The sequence below is a fragment of the Wolffia australiana genome, chromosome 11 (genome assembly GCF_029677425.1).
Source record: "Wolffia australiana isolate 7733 chromosome 11, ASM2967742v1".
Classification (NCBI taxonomy): Eukaryota; Viridiplantae; Streptophyta; class Magnoliopsida; order Alismatales; family Araceae; genus Wolffia; species Wolffia australiana.
The window spans coordinates 16,336,905-16,349,612 of NC_135845.1; the positions used below are offsets into that span (position 1 = coordinate 16,336,905).

At 38.9% G+C, this 12,708-nt stretch overlaps 1 protein-coding gene across 1 annotated transcript; it reads right to left on the bottom strand.

Annotated features, from left to right (window-relative positions):
• Positions 1 to 1,791: 1,791 nt before the first annotated feature.
• On the bottom strand, positions 1,792 to 6,983 carry LOC144709257 (casein kinase 1-like protein 12). The gene is made up of 14 exons (XM_078582742.1): positions 6,606 to 6,983; positions 6,483 to 6,523; positions 5,659 to 5,728; positions 5,432 to 5,580; positions 5,243 to 5,338; positions 5,097 to 5,167; positions 4,918 to 4,979; positions 4,782 to 4,845; positions 4,622 to 4,706; positions 3,943 to 4,069; positions 3,798 to 3,877; positions 3,638 to 3,701; positions 3,343 to 3,485; positions 1,792 to 2,219 (listed from the first exon to the last, which is right to left on the bottom strand). Exons 1-14 carry the CDS (start codon positions 6,679 to 6,681, stop codon positions 2,004 to 2,006), a joined length of 1,344 nt encoding a protein of 447 aa, XP_078438868.1. The 5' UTR covers positions 6,682 to 6,983; the 3' UTR covers positions 1,792 to 2,003.
• Positions 6,984 to 12,708: the final 5,725 nt, after the last annotated feature.

Here is a 12,708-nt window from a genome sequence, read left to right on the forward strand (position 1 = left end):
ATAATTAGGTTTAATTATTAGAGTACGAAAGAAGCAGAAAAATATTAAATGATTTGGTGTTTAGCTGGTTGAAACTTGGAGATTCGATTTTGTAAATAAAAGCTAACCAAGTGTCTCGCTAACTAAGATGAATAATTGATACCTTACCGATGGGAGCTTCACCATTTCTGTTAAGATATATAAAAGGTATTTTATTCTAGGCGCATCATTTATTTTAACACGTTTTTTTAAAAATCAACTTCTATGTTTCAATCATTAGGACTCATTTACTATTTCACTTATTTTCTATCAAGTCATATCATTTTAAACAAAACTTAGTGATACTGCATAAATCCCTCATAAGTTCGGATTTGCACAAGATGTGCATGCAAATGGTTAAACATATATTTGAGGCTTGGCTTGAAAACATTTGGAATGGTTAGAGAGGACCTGGAGACGTTCACAAAAACACTCTAAATAAGCATCCAAATATATCATTACTGATCTAAGAAACTTGTGCAGAGTGCCTAAAGCTTCAAACATTCATGTGAAGACTAGTTATGAGATGAAATATTATCTCTCTTTGTGCATGTTTGAGTGTTTTGATCAGTCTTAATTTTTTAAATTTCATGGGCGTATCATCGTTAGCTAGTCTAACTTGAGGACGATTAGATCATATAATATCTTAACTTATTTATCTAACTTTATCTGATTCTACTGCGTAGCCAATACAGATTTGTTATCTTTCTTTTATCATATCCCTACAAATCCTGGAGGGATTAAAAAGCTAATATATAGCAGGGCTATAAAAGGCACGTAAACTGTTAACTTAATAAAATCATATACAATGGAGAGCAAGTCGTTAGCGATAGAACAAATAATCAATGTGGCACACGTTTATATCATGATAAATTAAGGTTTAATCTAAAATTTACCCTTGAAAAAATTTCACAAAACCAGTAAAAAAACGTGTCCACTGAAAAGAGAAGGACAGCTACACAACTTACCAACGTGTCCACGGAAGTCATGAACTTAGGAATTAAAATAAAAGATAAATCTATGAATTTAGTCAACCCTCTTAGATTCTTTTAACTGACTCTGGAATGTTGAGATTCAAACAAAAAAATCAATGGAACCCATCAAAGAGCGCTATTGCATCCGACATCTGACAGCAAGAAAAGGAAAAAAAAAACATCGCTCAGATAATTTAAGTTTGAAACATTTTACATTTCCAGTAAATCATCATTAAATATAAAATCTGTACGATATACGTTCGAACATATGATAAACACATGCCATCTGCCGTTAAAAGTAAACTTTTAATGAAGAGAGGCATTTGACCATGTAATAATGCATAGAAGGTTCTACCAACCAGATCAAAATAAATAATATCTCCTTGTTAATGAATGAATTAACAGAATAACACAAATTCACCTCTAATTTTCAAACATCAACCCAAAACCATTCTGAAATTTTTCAACCAAATACTACCCACAATGGGGAAGAAATGCAAATAGAAAGACATAATCCTCGCTCCATGTCCCATAAATTTATCTAAATCTCTCTAGAAACACATTCCCAGAGGAATCCAATTCATGATCCCCTTTTTCCAATCAAGCAAAGATGGGAGAGGAGTTGGAAAAGAGTTAGGATGAGAGGGTGAGAGAGAAATGCAGAGAAAAAAAATGGTGGGAGATAAATGTAGAGAGAGAGATGTAGAGAGCAATACAGAAGTACCTACTTTCATCTCTAGTTTTCTAACGTCAACTCAAAACCAAGCTTAAATTTTTCCGACCAAGTGACACCCACATAGGGAAAGAAACATCAGCACAATTATATCATCCTTGTTTCATGTCTTATCGTTATTGCCTTAACTCTCTCTTTACATCTCTCTAAACTCACATTCCCAGTTGACATCGATTCATAATTCCTTTTCCCATTGACCACAGAGATGGCAGAAAAGTCGGAAAATAGTAAGGATGAGATGGTGAGAGAGAGAAAAGTAAAGAGAGAGAGAAGGGGTTCTAGTGGTGGAACCTGGAGTCATTGTGGAAGTTGAGGGCATCGATACCTTTGAGAGCAGACTCGTACCTGTCAAGGTGGGAAGTATGTCGGCCTGACGAGCTTCGGTGCACTGGCGAGCTCCTCTGAGCTCCACTACCGTCTCTGTTACAACCAACCAAGGCACCTCGCCTGGACGACCCCCCAATGGGCCTTCCCAGAAACGTCGAGCCAGAATTCTACGGAGCATGAATGAAATTAGAGGGCTATAAAGGTATAGCGAGAGAAAGACATAGGCAGAGAGAGGAGATACAAAGAAAGAGAATATACGAGAAGGAGAGAAGACCCAGTAACAGAGAGAGAGAGAGAAGACAGAGGAAGAGAGTCAAAAAGCACAAAAGGAAGAGATATGGGGAGAAAGAGAGAGAAACTGAGAGAGAGATCGATGGATACATAGATAGATGGATAGATAGAGAGAGGGGAAGGGACAAAGAAAAAGAGGTTGAGAGAGAGAGAGGGAGAAAGAAGAAGATAGAGAGTGAGAGAGCAAAAGAGAACGACAGCATTAGAGAGGAAGAAACAACAAGCGAAAGGAGCTACAGAGATAGTAAAATAAAAAGAAAGATAGAGCCATGGGAATAAAGAGAGAGGAAGTGAGAGAGGGAGAGGAATAGGGAGAAAGAGAGAAAGAGGCTGAGGGAGGGATAGAGAGGGAGTGAGGGAGGGAGGATAGAGAGAACGCGGTTGAGGGAGAGAGAGAAAGAAACGAGAGAGAGAGAGAGTGAAAGAAAGCAAAAGAGAAGACATCAGGAGATGGAGAAAGAACGAAAGAGAATTAGAGAAATAAGGGAAACAGAGCGAGCCAGAGAGAGAAAGATTTATATTCAAATAGAAGAGACTGAAAGTGGGGGAAAATTAGAGAAAATAGAATGAAATGGGGGAGAGAGAACAGGCAAGAGAGAGAGAGAGAGAGAGGAAGAGAGCAAAAGATACCAAGCAAGCGTGATGAAATGATGGGAGAAACAGAAGACTTATCTTAAAGAGAGAAAGAAATAAATAATAACGGAAAAAGTGTGAGCCCAAGGGAGCAAAATAGAGAGAGAAAAAGAGAGTAACAGAGAGAAGGGGTTACAGAGAGAGAAAAGTGAAAGACAAGAAATATAGATGGAAAGAGTGTGAGACAACGGAAGTATCATAGATAGTGAGAAAGTAGAGGGTGACAGAGAGTAAGCGCGCAAGATAGGGACAGAAAGGGGATAACATAGAGAGAGAGAGAGAGTGAAAGAAGAGATAAAATTAAAGTGAGACAGCAAGAGAGAGAAAGAGCGGGTTGAGAGAAAGAGAGATAGGTCACCCACATACCCACTGATCTCTGGAATTGTCAACATCGGTTGCCAAGGGAGACTTCTGCTTCGAGAAGCTTCCCGTGCCCGTATTGTGAGCTGCAGCTCGGCGGCGAGATGGATCTGCTGCATTACACCCGGCTGCCCTTCCTTCATCCTCCCCTGAACGGAAGGCAGAACCACACCAGTTAACATAAATTACAAAGCAAGCCCTCAATTCTTCAGTTCAAGCATAGTTTAATGCCAAAAGATCAAGTTTCCGTTCAATTTTTTAGGATAATATTACAATGAAGAGCGAAGGTAAGCCCAACTACCAGATTGTCTTTCCATAATGCCAATAGCAGGAGTGAAACCAGAGCTTTGGCCGGCGCTCATCCTCTGATAGAAATCAATAAGGTTAAATAAGTTTCAAATATTTAAACTAGAAAAATAGCCAATAAATAAGGTTAAATAATTAACATGTATTATACTCACCATATTCCGGGGAGGAACGCCAGAGTGGGCTTGCTGGTACTTCAAGATCGTCCAGTCGAACACATAGTCAAACTGGAAGCCTGAGAAAGCACTGAACGCATTAACTTTACCGAGACCACTCTTTATTTTTTCTTTAAGAGTCTACCTTCTCGAATAAAGAGCTCCCGGAATATCCTCTTCAAATAGGCGTAATCAGGTCTTGCATCAAACTGAAGGGAACAGCAGTACTGAAAATACGCCACAAATTCTGCAGGATAGCCCCGGCATAACGCCTGTGATTGACCCATCCCAAAAATCATAACCCAAATTAAATAACTTCATTAAAACATATCAATTTATTTATATTCAAATATATTAATTATTTGCATTGGAAATTAGTGTTTGTGGACAAAAATCGTCATCCAAAACCTGTGCATGACAGAAATCATCATCCGCAGCATGAGAGACAATGACGCTACCGTCATCTTCATTGTCAACCCAACCACACATGAATGTCTGTGATGATGATGATTATGTCATCCTCTTTCTTCATCTGAGTGACGTTAACAGATGAGAGAGAAGAAAACGATGATGAAACAAAATGCCCATCGTCATCATCCCCCTACCTTCAGATGAAAGAGGAAGACTATGACAATTTTCATAGTCATCGAAAACTCCTACCTTTAGATGAGAGAAGATGAATATAACAATTGACATCATCATCGTAACCCTGGTGAGGACAAATAACAGGGAGGATGAAGATTTTGACATCATTCTCTCGTCACAATCATCCCAGAGAATATTAAATTTAATTATTTTTTGTTTATTTTTCAGCTGTGCCCTACCTCGACAGGAGTAGAAAGCTTCTTCTCGCTGATCTTCTCATACTTCTGCTTCTTTGTTCCAGCTTTGAGTCCCTGCCAAGGAAGGCTACGGGGGAATAGTAGAGTAAGCATCTGAATGAAAAATGATAGAAGATGTTCTAAATTTGGGCGAGAGATGAACCTTCCCCTTAAGAAATACATGAGAACGTATCCAAGAGATATCAAATCATCTCTCCTGCTTTGTTCTTGGAAATCAAATCAAAAATTGAGTCAGTCTAAGAGCATTAACAGCTTCAAAGAAACAAATCAGGACAGACCAATTCCAAGGTGAGTATTTGTGCTAGCGTATCTAGCAGTCCCTGTAAGGTTCTTATTCTCCCTGAGATTACAAGAAATAAACCAAAAATCAGTAAAATAATGTAAGACATTTTCATATATTTCAGTAAAACAAAGATACAGAAAAATATAATGCATCATCACTCTACGATAAATTTACCTGTACGGAATGTGCTGCTGAGTTGAGCTATCTCTATATTTCTTGGCCAAGCCAAAGTCTATGACGTAAACCTAAAAATATCAAAAAAAAGGAATTACTTTAAGTGTTCCAATTAATAAAAGACAATGGAATACAAGGAGAATAACCTGATTTGCACGCCTTCCTAAACCCATGAGAAAATTATCTGGTTTTATGTCTCGGTGGAGAAAGGATTTTGAGTGCACGTACTCAATTCTATTAAGCTAAAAATGTTCAAGGGTTGAAATGTTGTGTGAAACATAGGTGATAAATAAATAAAGAATTAGAAAAAACGTTCGTGAGTGTATTTCTAATACCATCTGATCTGCAAGCATAAGCACAGTCTTCAAAGATAGTCTTCGACTGCAGAAGTTGAAGAGATCTTCGAGGCTTGGCCCCAAGAGATCGATAACGAGAACATTATAATCACCCTCAACCCCAAACCACTTGACATTAGGAATTCCGGCTGAAAATTTTTCAGAAGAGAGTAATTAATTTTGTACCCAAAGACGAATAATTGGTTGGCTATGACAAAGTTTCTTACTTCCACCCTGCAGAATTCTGTAAAGCTTTGATTCGTATAATAGCTGTGGGTGCTTGGTCTTGATATTTTCCTGCAGAGGGAAAATGCGGGATGAATTTTGGCGTAGTTAACGTAAAATGGGTTTCCAGTAGATATTCAGCCAAAAGAAAAGAACCAATAATCTGGCAGGAAACGAAGGAAAAGAGAAACCCCAAATTAATAAGAGTTAATACAATAGGATCGAGTAAAATCAAATAAAGAAGGTTATAATAGTCCCACATAATATTTCAAGAAAAAAAAAGTAGTCCCTCTTCTATACTTGGTTAAATCAAGGGATCACGCATTAGATTACCCCCTCGTACTGCCTCAAAATACATATCGCCCAGATCAAAAGGTTTAGCTGGGAACGGATAGATAGGTAGGAACGTATTTCCAGATTTTCAGCGATGGTAAATTTCCCCACACTGCAAGAATTTGATATCTTGACAGGTGCAAATCAAATGTTTGAATTCTCACAGATAATCGAATTCAGTTTCATCGGAGTTGAAAAGAAATTTTATCGTGAGGAGCTAATCTAAAGCCCGCCGGCATCTCCCAGAGAAACAGCAAGCAACGAGTGTGGCCAAATTTCGATTCCAATCGTGCAGATTTAAAAAATAATAATAATATTTTTATGGTAATTTGCAAGAACCATCATCCACGACCAATAAATAGTGCATAGTTGTAGAGCATTATATGCACAAACCAATCATACCAACTGTTCTTGGAAGCCAAAAGGGTAAATTAGAAAACAAGCGAGACGGAGGGGAGTCCAACAAAACAACAGGTCTGGAGAAGAAACTCACAAGCTTTATGGCAACTTCCTCGTTCGTCTGAATATCAGTTCCTGCAAGAAAAAAAAATCACCATACGGAGGATATTCAACACAGAAAGCAGAATTTAGGGGAAAAAAAGAGATAATATCAAACCTAAATAGATCTCTCCGAACGATCCGCTCCCGATCTTACGGCCCAGGCGAAACCTATTTCCAACGCGCGGCTCCATGGGCACGCCAAAGGGCAAAACCCACTACGCCGGAACCAGAAGCACGGATCGGAGAAACCTAAAAGCGAATAAATGCCAGCCCACCGCCAAGAACATCACAGCAGACCTCCAGCCTGAGATGATCAACTCAATAACCAACGATGGTGCATCCGAAGAAGATGATTTCCACAGCGATTGGAATCAAAACAAACACGGAATTTGGAGCGACGAAGATGATTTCTTCCTTCTCGTCTCGTGATCGGGGCTGCGATGGGAATCGCGATCAATCGGAATCGTACAAGGCACCGAGCCCAATTCCAAAACGGCGAGATCAGATCGATATTAGAAAGGGTCTAAACTTGGGCTGCCGTTGCAACAGAAGAGATAAGCTCTACTGGCCTGTTAGGCCCAATTAGACATCCACACAGATGGCTCTTTAATCTAGGGTTGTACATTTAGGACCGAGGACCGGTTTGACTGGACTGAACCCGGACCGGTTGGTTAGACAGGTTTTTTCCTTCTCTTCTCGCGCGCCCGTGTTTGTGATCGGGGCTGCGATAGGAATCATGGTCGATCGGTATCTTACAAGGCACAGAGCCTGATTCCTGCTCGGTGAGATCAGATCGACATTGGAAAGGGTCTAAACTTTGGATGTTGTTACAACATAAGAGACCTGTTCTACTGGCCTGTTAGGCCCAATTAGACCTTCAAATAGATAGATATTTAATCTAGGGTTGTACATTTAGGACCGAGGAACGGTTTGACTGGACTGAACCCGGACCGATTGGTCAGACAGGTTTTTTTCCTTCTCTTCTCGCGCACCCGTGATCATGATCGGGGCTGCGATGGGAATCACTGTCGATAAAAACCACAGAAAGCACCGAGCCCGATTCCGGCTCGGTGAGATCAAATCGACATTAGAGAGGGTCTAAACTTGGGCTGCCGTTACAACAGAAGAGACATGCTCTACAGCCTGTTAGGCCCAATTAGACCTCCACAGATATAGCTCTTTAATCTAGGATTGTACATTTAGGACCGAGGGCCCGTTTGATTGGACTGAACCCGAACTGGTCGGTCACACAGGTTTTTTCGTTCTCTTCTCGCGCGCCCGTGATCATGATCAAAGCTGCGATGGGAATCACGATCGATCGGTATCGTACAAGGCACCCAGCCCAATTCTGGCTCAGTGAGATCAGATCGACATTAGAAAGGGTATAAACTTGGGTTGTCGTTACAACAAAAGAGACATGCTCTACTGGCCTAGTAAGCCCAATTAAACCTCCACAGAGACAACTCTTTAATCTAGGGTTGTACATGTAGGACCGAAGATCGGTTTGACTAGACCGAACGCGAACCGGTTTGTCACACAGGATTTTTACTTCTCTTCTCGCACTCCCCTGATGGTGATCGGGGCTGCAATGGGAATCATGATTGATGTGTATCGTACAAGGCACCCAGCCCGATTCTGACTCGGTGAGATCAGATCGACATTAGAAAGGGTATAAACTTGGGATATCGTTACAAGAGAAGAGACATGCTCAACTAGCTTGTTAGGCCCAATTAGACTTCCACAGAGACAGCTCTTCAATCTAGGGTTGTACATTTTGGACCGAGGATCGGTTTGACTGGACGGACAAGCCTCACACATTCCACATCTCATTCCATGTTTATTAACACAACATATTCATTATAATGCACGTCTGATGCTTATAATGAAGTCCATGAATACATGATCATACTAAGTTAATTATGACGAGATTAAAGAGCTGAGATCACCAATCTTTAAGAATGTGTTCTAAAACTTCCTATCCGAAGGATACACGAGAAGGACATCGAAGTATCCGAATAGAACAACATTATCTAGCCTCACTCATATGTTGAGTATGGCGGATCTCATAGCCATTAGTGTGGCGACACTAAGGATAGATAGTGGGTGCTCTTCGCTTAATTGATCCGTATGAATCCATGAATGGTATTATATCAAATTGTCAATCATGTTGATTCACGTCATGGTTGTGTAAGTGGTCCTTAGACCTGAGACGCCAAAGACATCTTGTGGACGGACGGTTGTACTTTCACTATGGCCAACGAGTCTCTAATAATGGGATTCTAAATAGTCTTAGTTCAGGTATATCAAGTTTACGAAGATGATTGAGTAGTCAAGACGGGATCGTCCACCCGCAATATAAGAGGTGACAGCTCAAGGAAGATGATGCAATGAAGTCCTTGGCCAAGGTAGTGAAATCTCAATTTTTGAATGGTTTTCGAATGCATCAGCCATAATCTCAATTTAGGGTTAGAATTCATCGTTGGTAGTTGAGATTATTAAATAAATATTTATTTAACCATACTTAAAATACGTAGTTAGTGATGAGTACGGATCGTCTCCACAGATAACGATGATTAAGGAATTACTTTCTTATATTAGTGATGATCAACGAGAGGATAGACTAAAACAAGATTCTCGTCCGTGAACTAGTGATATTGATAAAAAGTACTTAATTATAAGTTACTTTGACATAAATAAAAGAGTAAGCGTAGGTGACAAACATGATGATGGAGGGTGGTATGAACAAAGATAGTGATTTGATGTGGAGTGGTGTGATGAAGAGGATGGAGAGATGAGAAACGAGAGTAAAATGAGAGTGCAAGAATGATTATAAACCCAAATTCTAATAACTATAGTGATAGGAAAGAGACAACGTAAGATAAAGATAATTACCTTAGATCCTTACGTTCCGCCAGGATCACGGCGATTTATGAGTGCCGGTAAGCTCTTCTCACACACTCAGGACACCAAGAACACTCTTGATGGATCTCAAAGCTCACTATCTTTCAATCAGCCCACACAAGTAGGAAGTAAGTTTAAGATGAATCTTACAATGATCTAAGCATCTATTTATAGAAAGAGGAAGGGAAGACGAAGCAACGCTGAAAATTTCAGCTAAATCGGAGTTGTAGATCAAAAGTTATGGTTGTTTGAAGTTGGAGAAATCCTAGCCATTGAAATGTTCTCCCTCTTCGTCATCGCCATCCATTTCCCCTTCGATTGAATATTCCAATCGCTATGGATTCCGCGCTGCTTTGTATTCCACAAACACTCGTCATTTTCCACGTCACGTGCACCTAGGAGAAGTCAAAAAGAGAAAAAGACAAAAGAATAAAGAAAGATCCTTACAACTGATGAGGCGGCGAGTCAGCACGTGCCTCGTCAGCGCATCGTAGGGTATGGTCAACTATCAAACCCTAATCGGTCATTCGAGTTAGTACTAATCTATAACATGCATTTTTGGTACATTATATGATCATATTTACACGTTTATCTACATTAAATTGTTTTTATTTGCATGTTCTCAAGCTAAAAATGATTAAATATATTTTTTAAAAATATATATGAATTTCTAAATTTTCTATTTTTTGTGATTTTTCTGTAATTTTTTCGACATTAAACTTGGAAATATATGATTTTTCTGAGTCGAAATATATATTTATAAGTATTTTTGGGTGTTCATCCAAGGGGCGTCAAGTGGATGAGAGATTATACGTACACGGTAACCGATGATGAACATGTTCCATGAGTGAGTCGATACACATTCCTTTGTGTCTTCTAGAACACGAGGCGTAGCTTGGCATCCCACATGTTGGAGACTAGACCTATCAATTGGGTTAAATCAATCTGACATTAATTAATCTATAAGATAATATAGTTAATTTATAAGGCAAATAAAGGTTATTGGCCACTAGAGTCGTTAAATAGACTAGTACATGCGCATAGAGGGTCACACGCAAATGGTCTATTGGACGTCGAAAGATATACTCAAGTTTTGGGAGTTTTTATGAAAACTACCCACTTAGAATAAATAGGGAAAGGCCCTAAACAAAATTTACCCAGGCCAGAATTGTTTAGGGGCCTTCCCCTTCTTCTCCCCTCTCCCAACACCCCTCTCCATGCCCGATGAGATCGAAACGGCGTAACGACGACGGAGGAGGTAGAACGGGGCTCGTCAACGAGGAGGAGGAGATTCGTCGTGCCGAGTATCGCATAGATACATGTAGAGGTTGCACACTTGTCTCACTCCGTGATCCAAGAAATCACATATGTGATCTGTGCAAAGGTACTTCGTTTCATAGGTTTAATGATGTCATTCGATTCTGCTCAAGTCTTCCGCTAAGGAATATTTTTGATTTGTTTATCCAAATCTAGGCCTCTAGAACCCAACAGGTCCCCCATTTGAGGGTGGACCGGTTGGTCAGATGGGTTTCTTCCTTCTCTTCTCGCACGCCCAAGATCATGTTTGGGGCTGCGATGGGAATCGTAATCGATAGGTATCATACAAAGCATTGTGCCCAATTCTTGCAAGTTGAGATCAGATCGACATTAGAAAGGTTCTAAACTTGGGTTGACGTTATAGCAGAAAAGGCATGCTCTACCAGCCTGTTAGACCCAGTTAGACCTCCATGGAGACTGCTCTTTCATATGTTGGAATTTCAAACAATGACCTGAGATTATGTATTTGTTATATTTCTTTTGTTCCATGATTGTGGTAGTTTGTGTATTTTTTCTCTCTGGGATTTTGGTTTTGTTTGAAAACCATATTGATAGTTTTGGCCTATTCAGCTAGGTGTGGCATTAGTCATAGCTGAAATTCGTTGAGGGACAAGTTTATGAAAGTGAGAAGGTGGATCTTACATGTGATGCATATGCTGCACGATCCACATGCTAGTGCAAGGATTTCTCAGAGCTAAGAATCTCGTGCTATGATACTGTCTAAGTCTTCATTATTGAGTTGAAAAATTTTAATCATAGAAATAGAGCCCTTAGATTTATCCGCAAATGACCATATTCTTTGTCATTGTTAGGTAGTGCCTCTTTGTCTGGTATAGTAAAATTTATATTTCCCGATGAAAGAGAGTGAGATTTTTTTGGTGGATCATTGAAAATTGAAATGTTTTAATTAGGTAACTAAGGCCCTTAAATGTACTCGCAAAAAACCATATTCTCTACCATTGTTTGGTAGTGCCTTTTGTTTGTTTTACTAAAATTTATCCTTTCATGTTTGAAGACAGTAAATTGTTTTTATGTCAGATCGTTGAAAATTTGTGATGCATATAATTAGATTTGTATTTGCATTCTACTAGAAGTATATCAATCGGCATTTTTAATGTAGGGTGGGATTATTTCATTATTGCAAACCTTAAGGTCGTATTGCAATATCCAGTTCGTTGGTTTTTCCTCTCATATTAGGATTGTGGAGTCATAGTCCCAGATTAGATATGTTTTGTATCATTACAAATTTCCTCCTCTCTCTTGATTACACTTATAATTAAAAATTTTATGTTTGAAGGTAGTCAACTATTGAACCTATCGGGAATGAAAAAAATTTTGAGGCCAACCATTGAATGTTAATAGATGTAGTCTTCCTAACTTTTTTGGGCATACATATATTTGACGTTAAAGAATTGACAAGTGACCAATGCTGAAAATGAGATGTAAGAAGCTCGTTTATTATATTATTTTTGAAGTTGCCCTTTCTAGTTCTGGTATTACAAGCAACAACCATAAATATAAATATAAATTGTTTTCAAATGAATACATATTTAAGGCAGAGCCCACGAGTAGAATGGACTCCAATAATAGAGATTCATGAAAACTCTGGGATCTCCAGAAATTATGGATAGTTAACTCATTTTTTTCTAGCTCTATATATAACACAGATCTAGCATAACATGTCAGTTTGTAAATTACTCTGAGCCTTAAAAAAATAGTTATATCTCATTGATTTGGAGACTAATCAAATCACTATATTAAGGTCCATACCTAAAATTTGTTTTCATATTTGCACAAGGTGCTTGAAATATGAAGTAGAAATAATCAATATTATTCAAAGAATCAATAAATAACTATTAAATCACAAATTATTCCACAATGGGTGAGTATATTGAAATGAAATATAATACATCTGAACTAGTAATAATTAGGCGTATCCACCAAACTTATTTGGAACAAAATTCAATGCTTGTTACTGACTGTTTCTTGAATTGCCAGAC

Bases quoted from the DNA above. Each gene is read 5' to 3' on its own strand.
- LOC144709257 (XM_078582742.1), bottom strand. From the start codon at position 6,681: ATGGAGCCGCGCGTTGGAAATAGGTTTCGCCTGGGCCGTAAGATCGGG. The intron at 5,729-6,482 runs GTGAGTTTCTTC...TTCCCTCTGCAG, and splicing joins AGGAAGTTGCCATAAAGCTT to GAAAATATCAAGACCAAGCA. The intron at 2,220-3,342 runs GTATGTGGGTGA...CATGCTCCGTAG, and splicing joins ACAATTCCAGAGATCAGTGG to AATTCTGGCTCGACGTTTCT.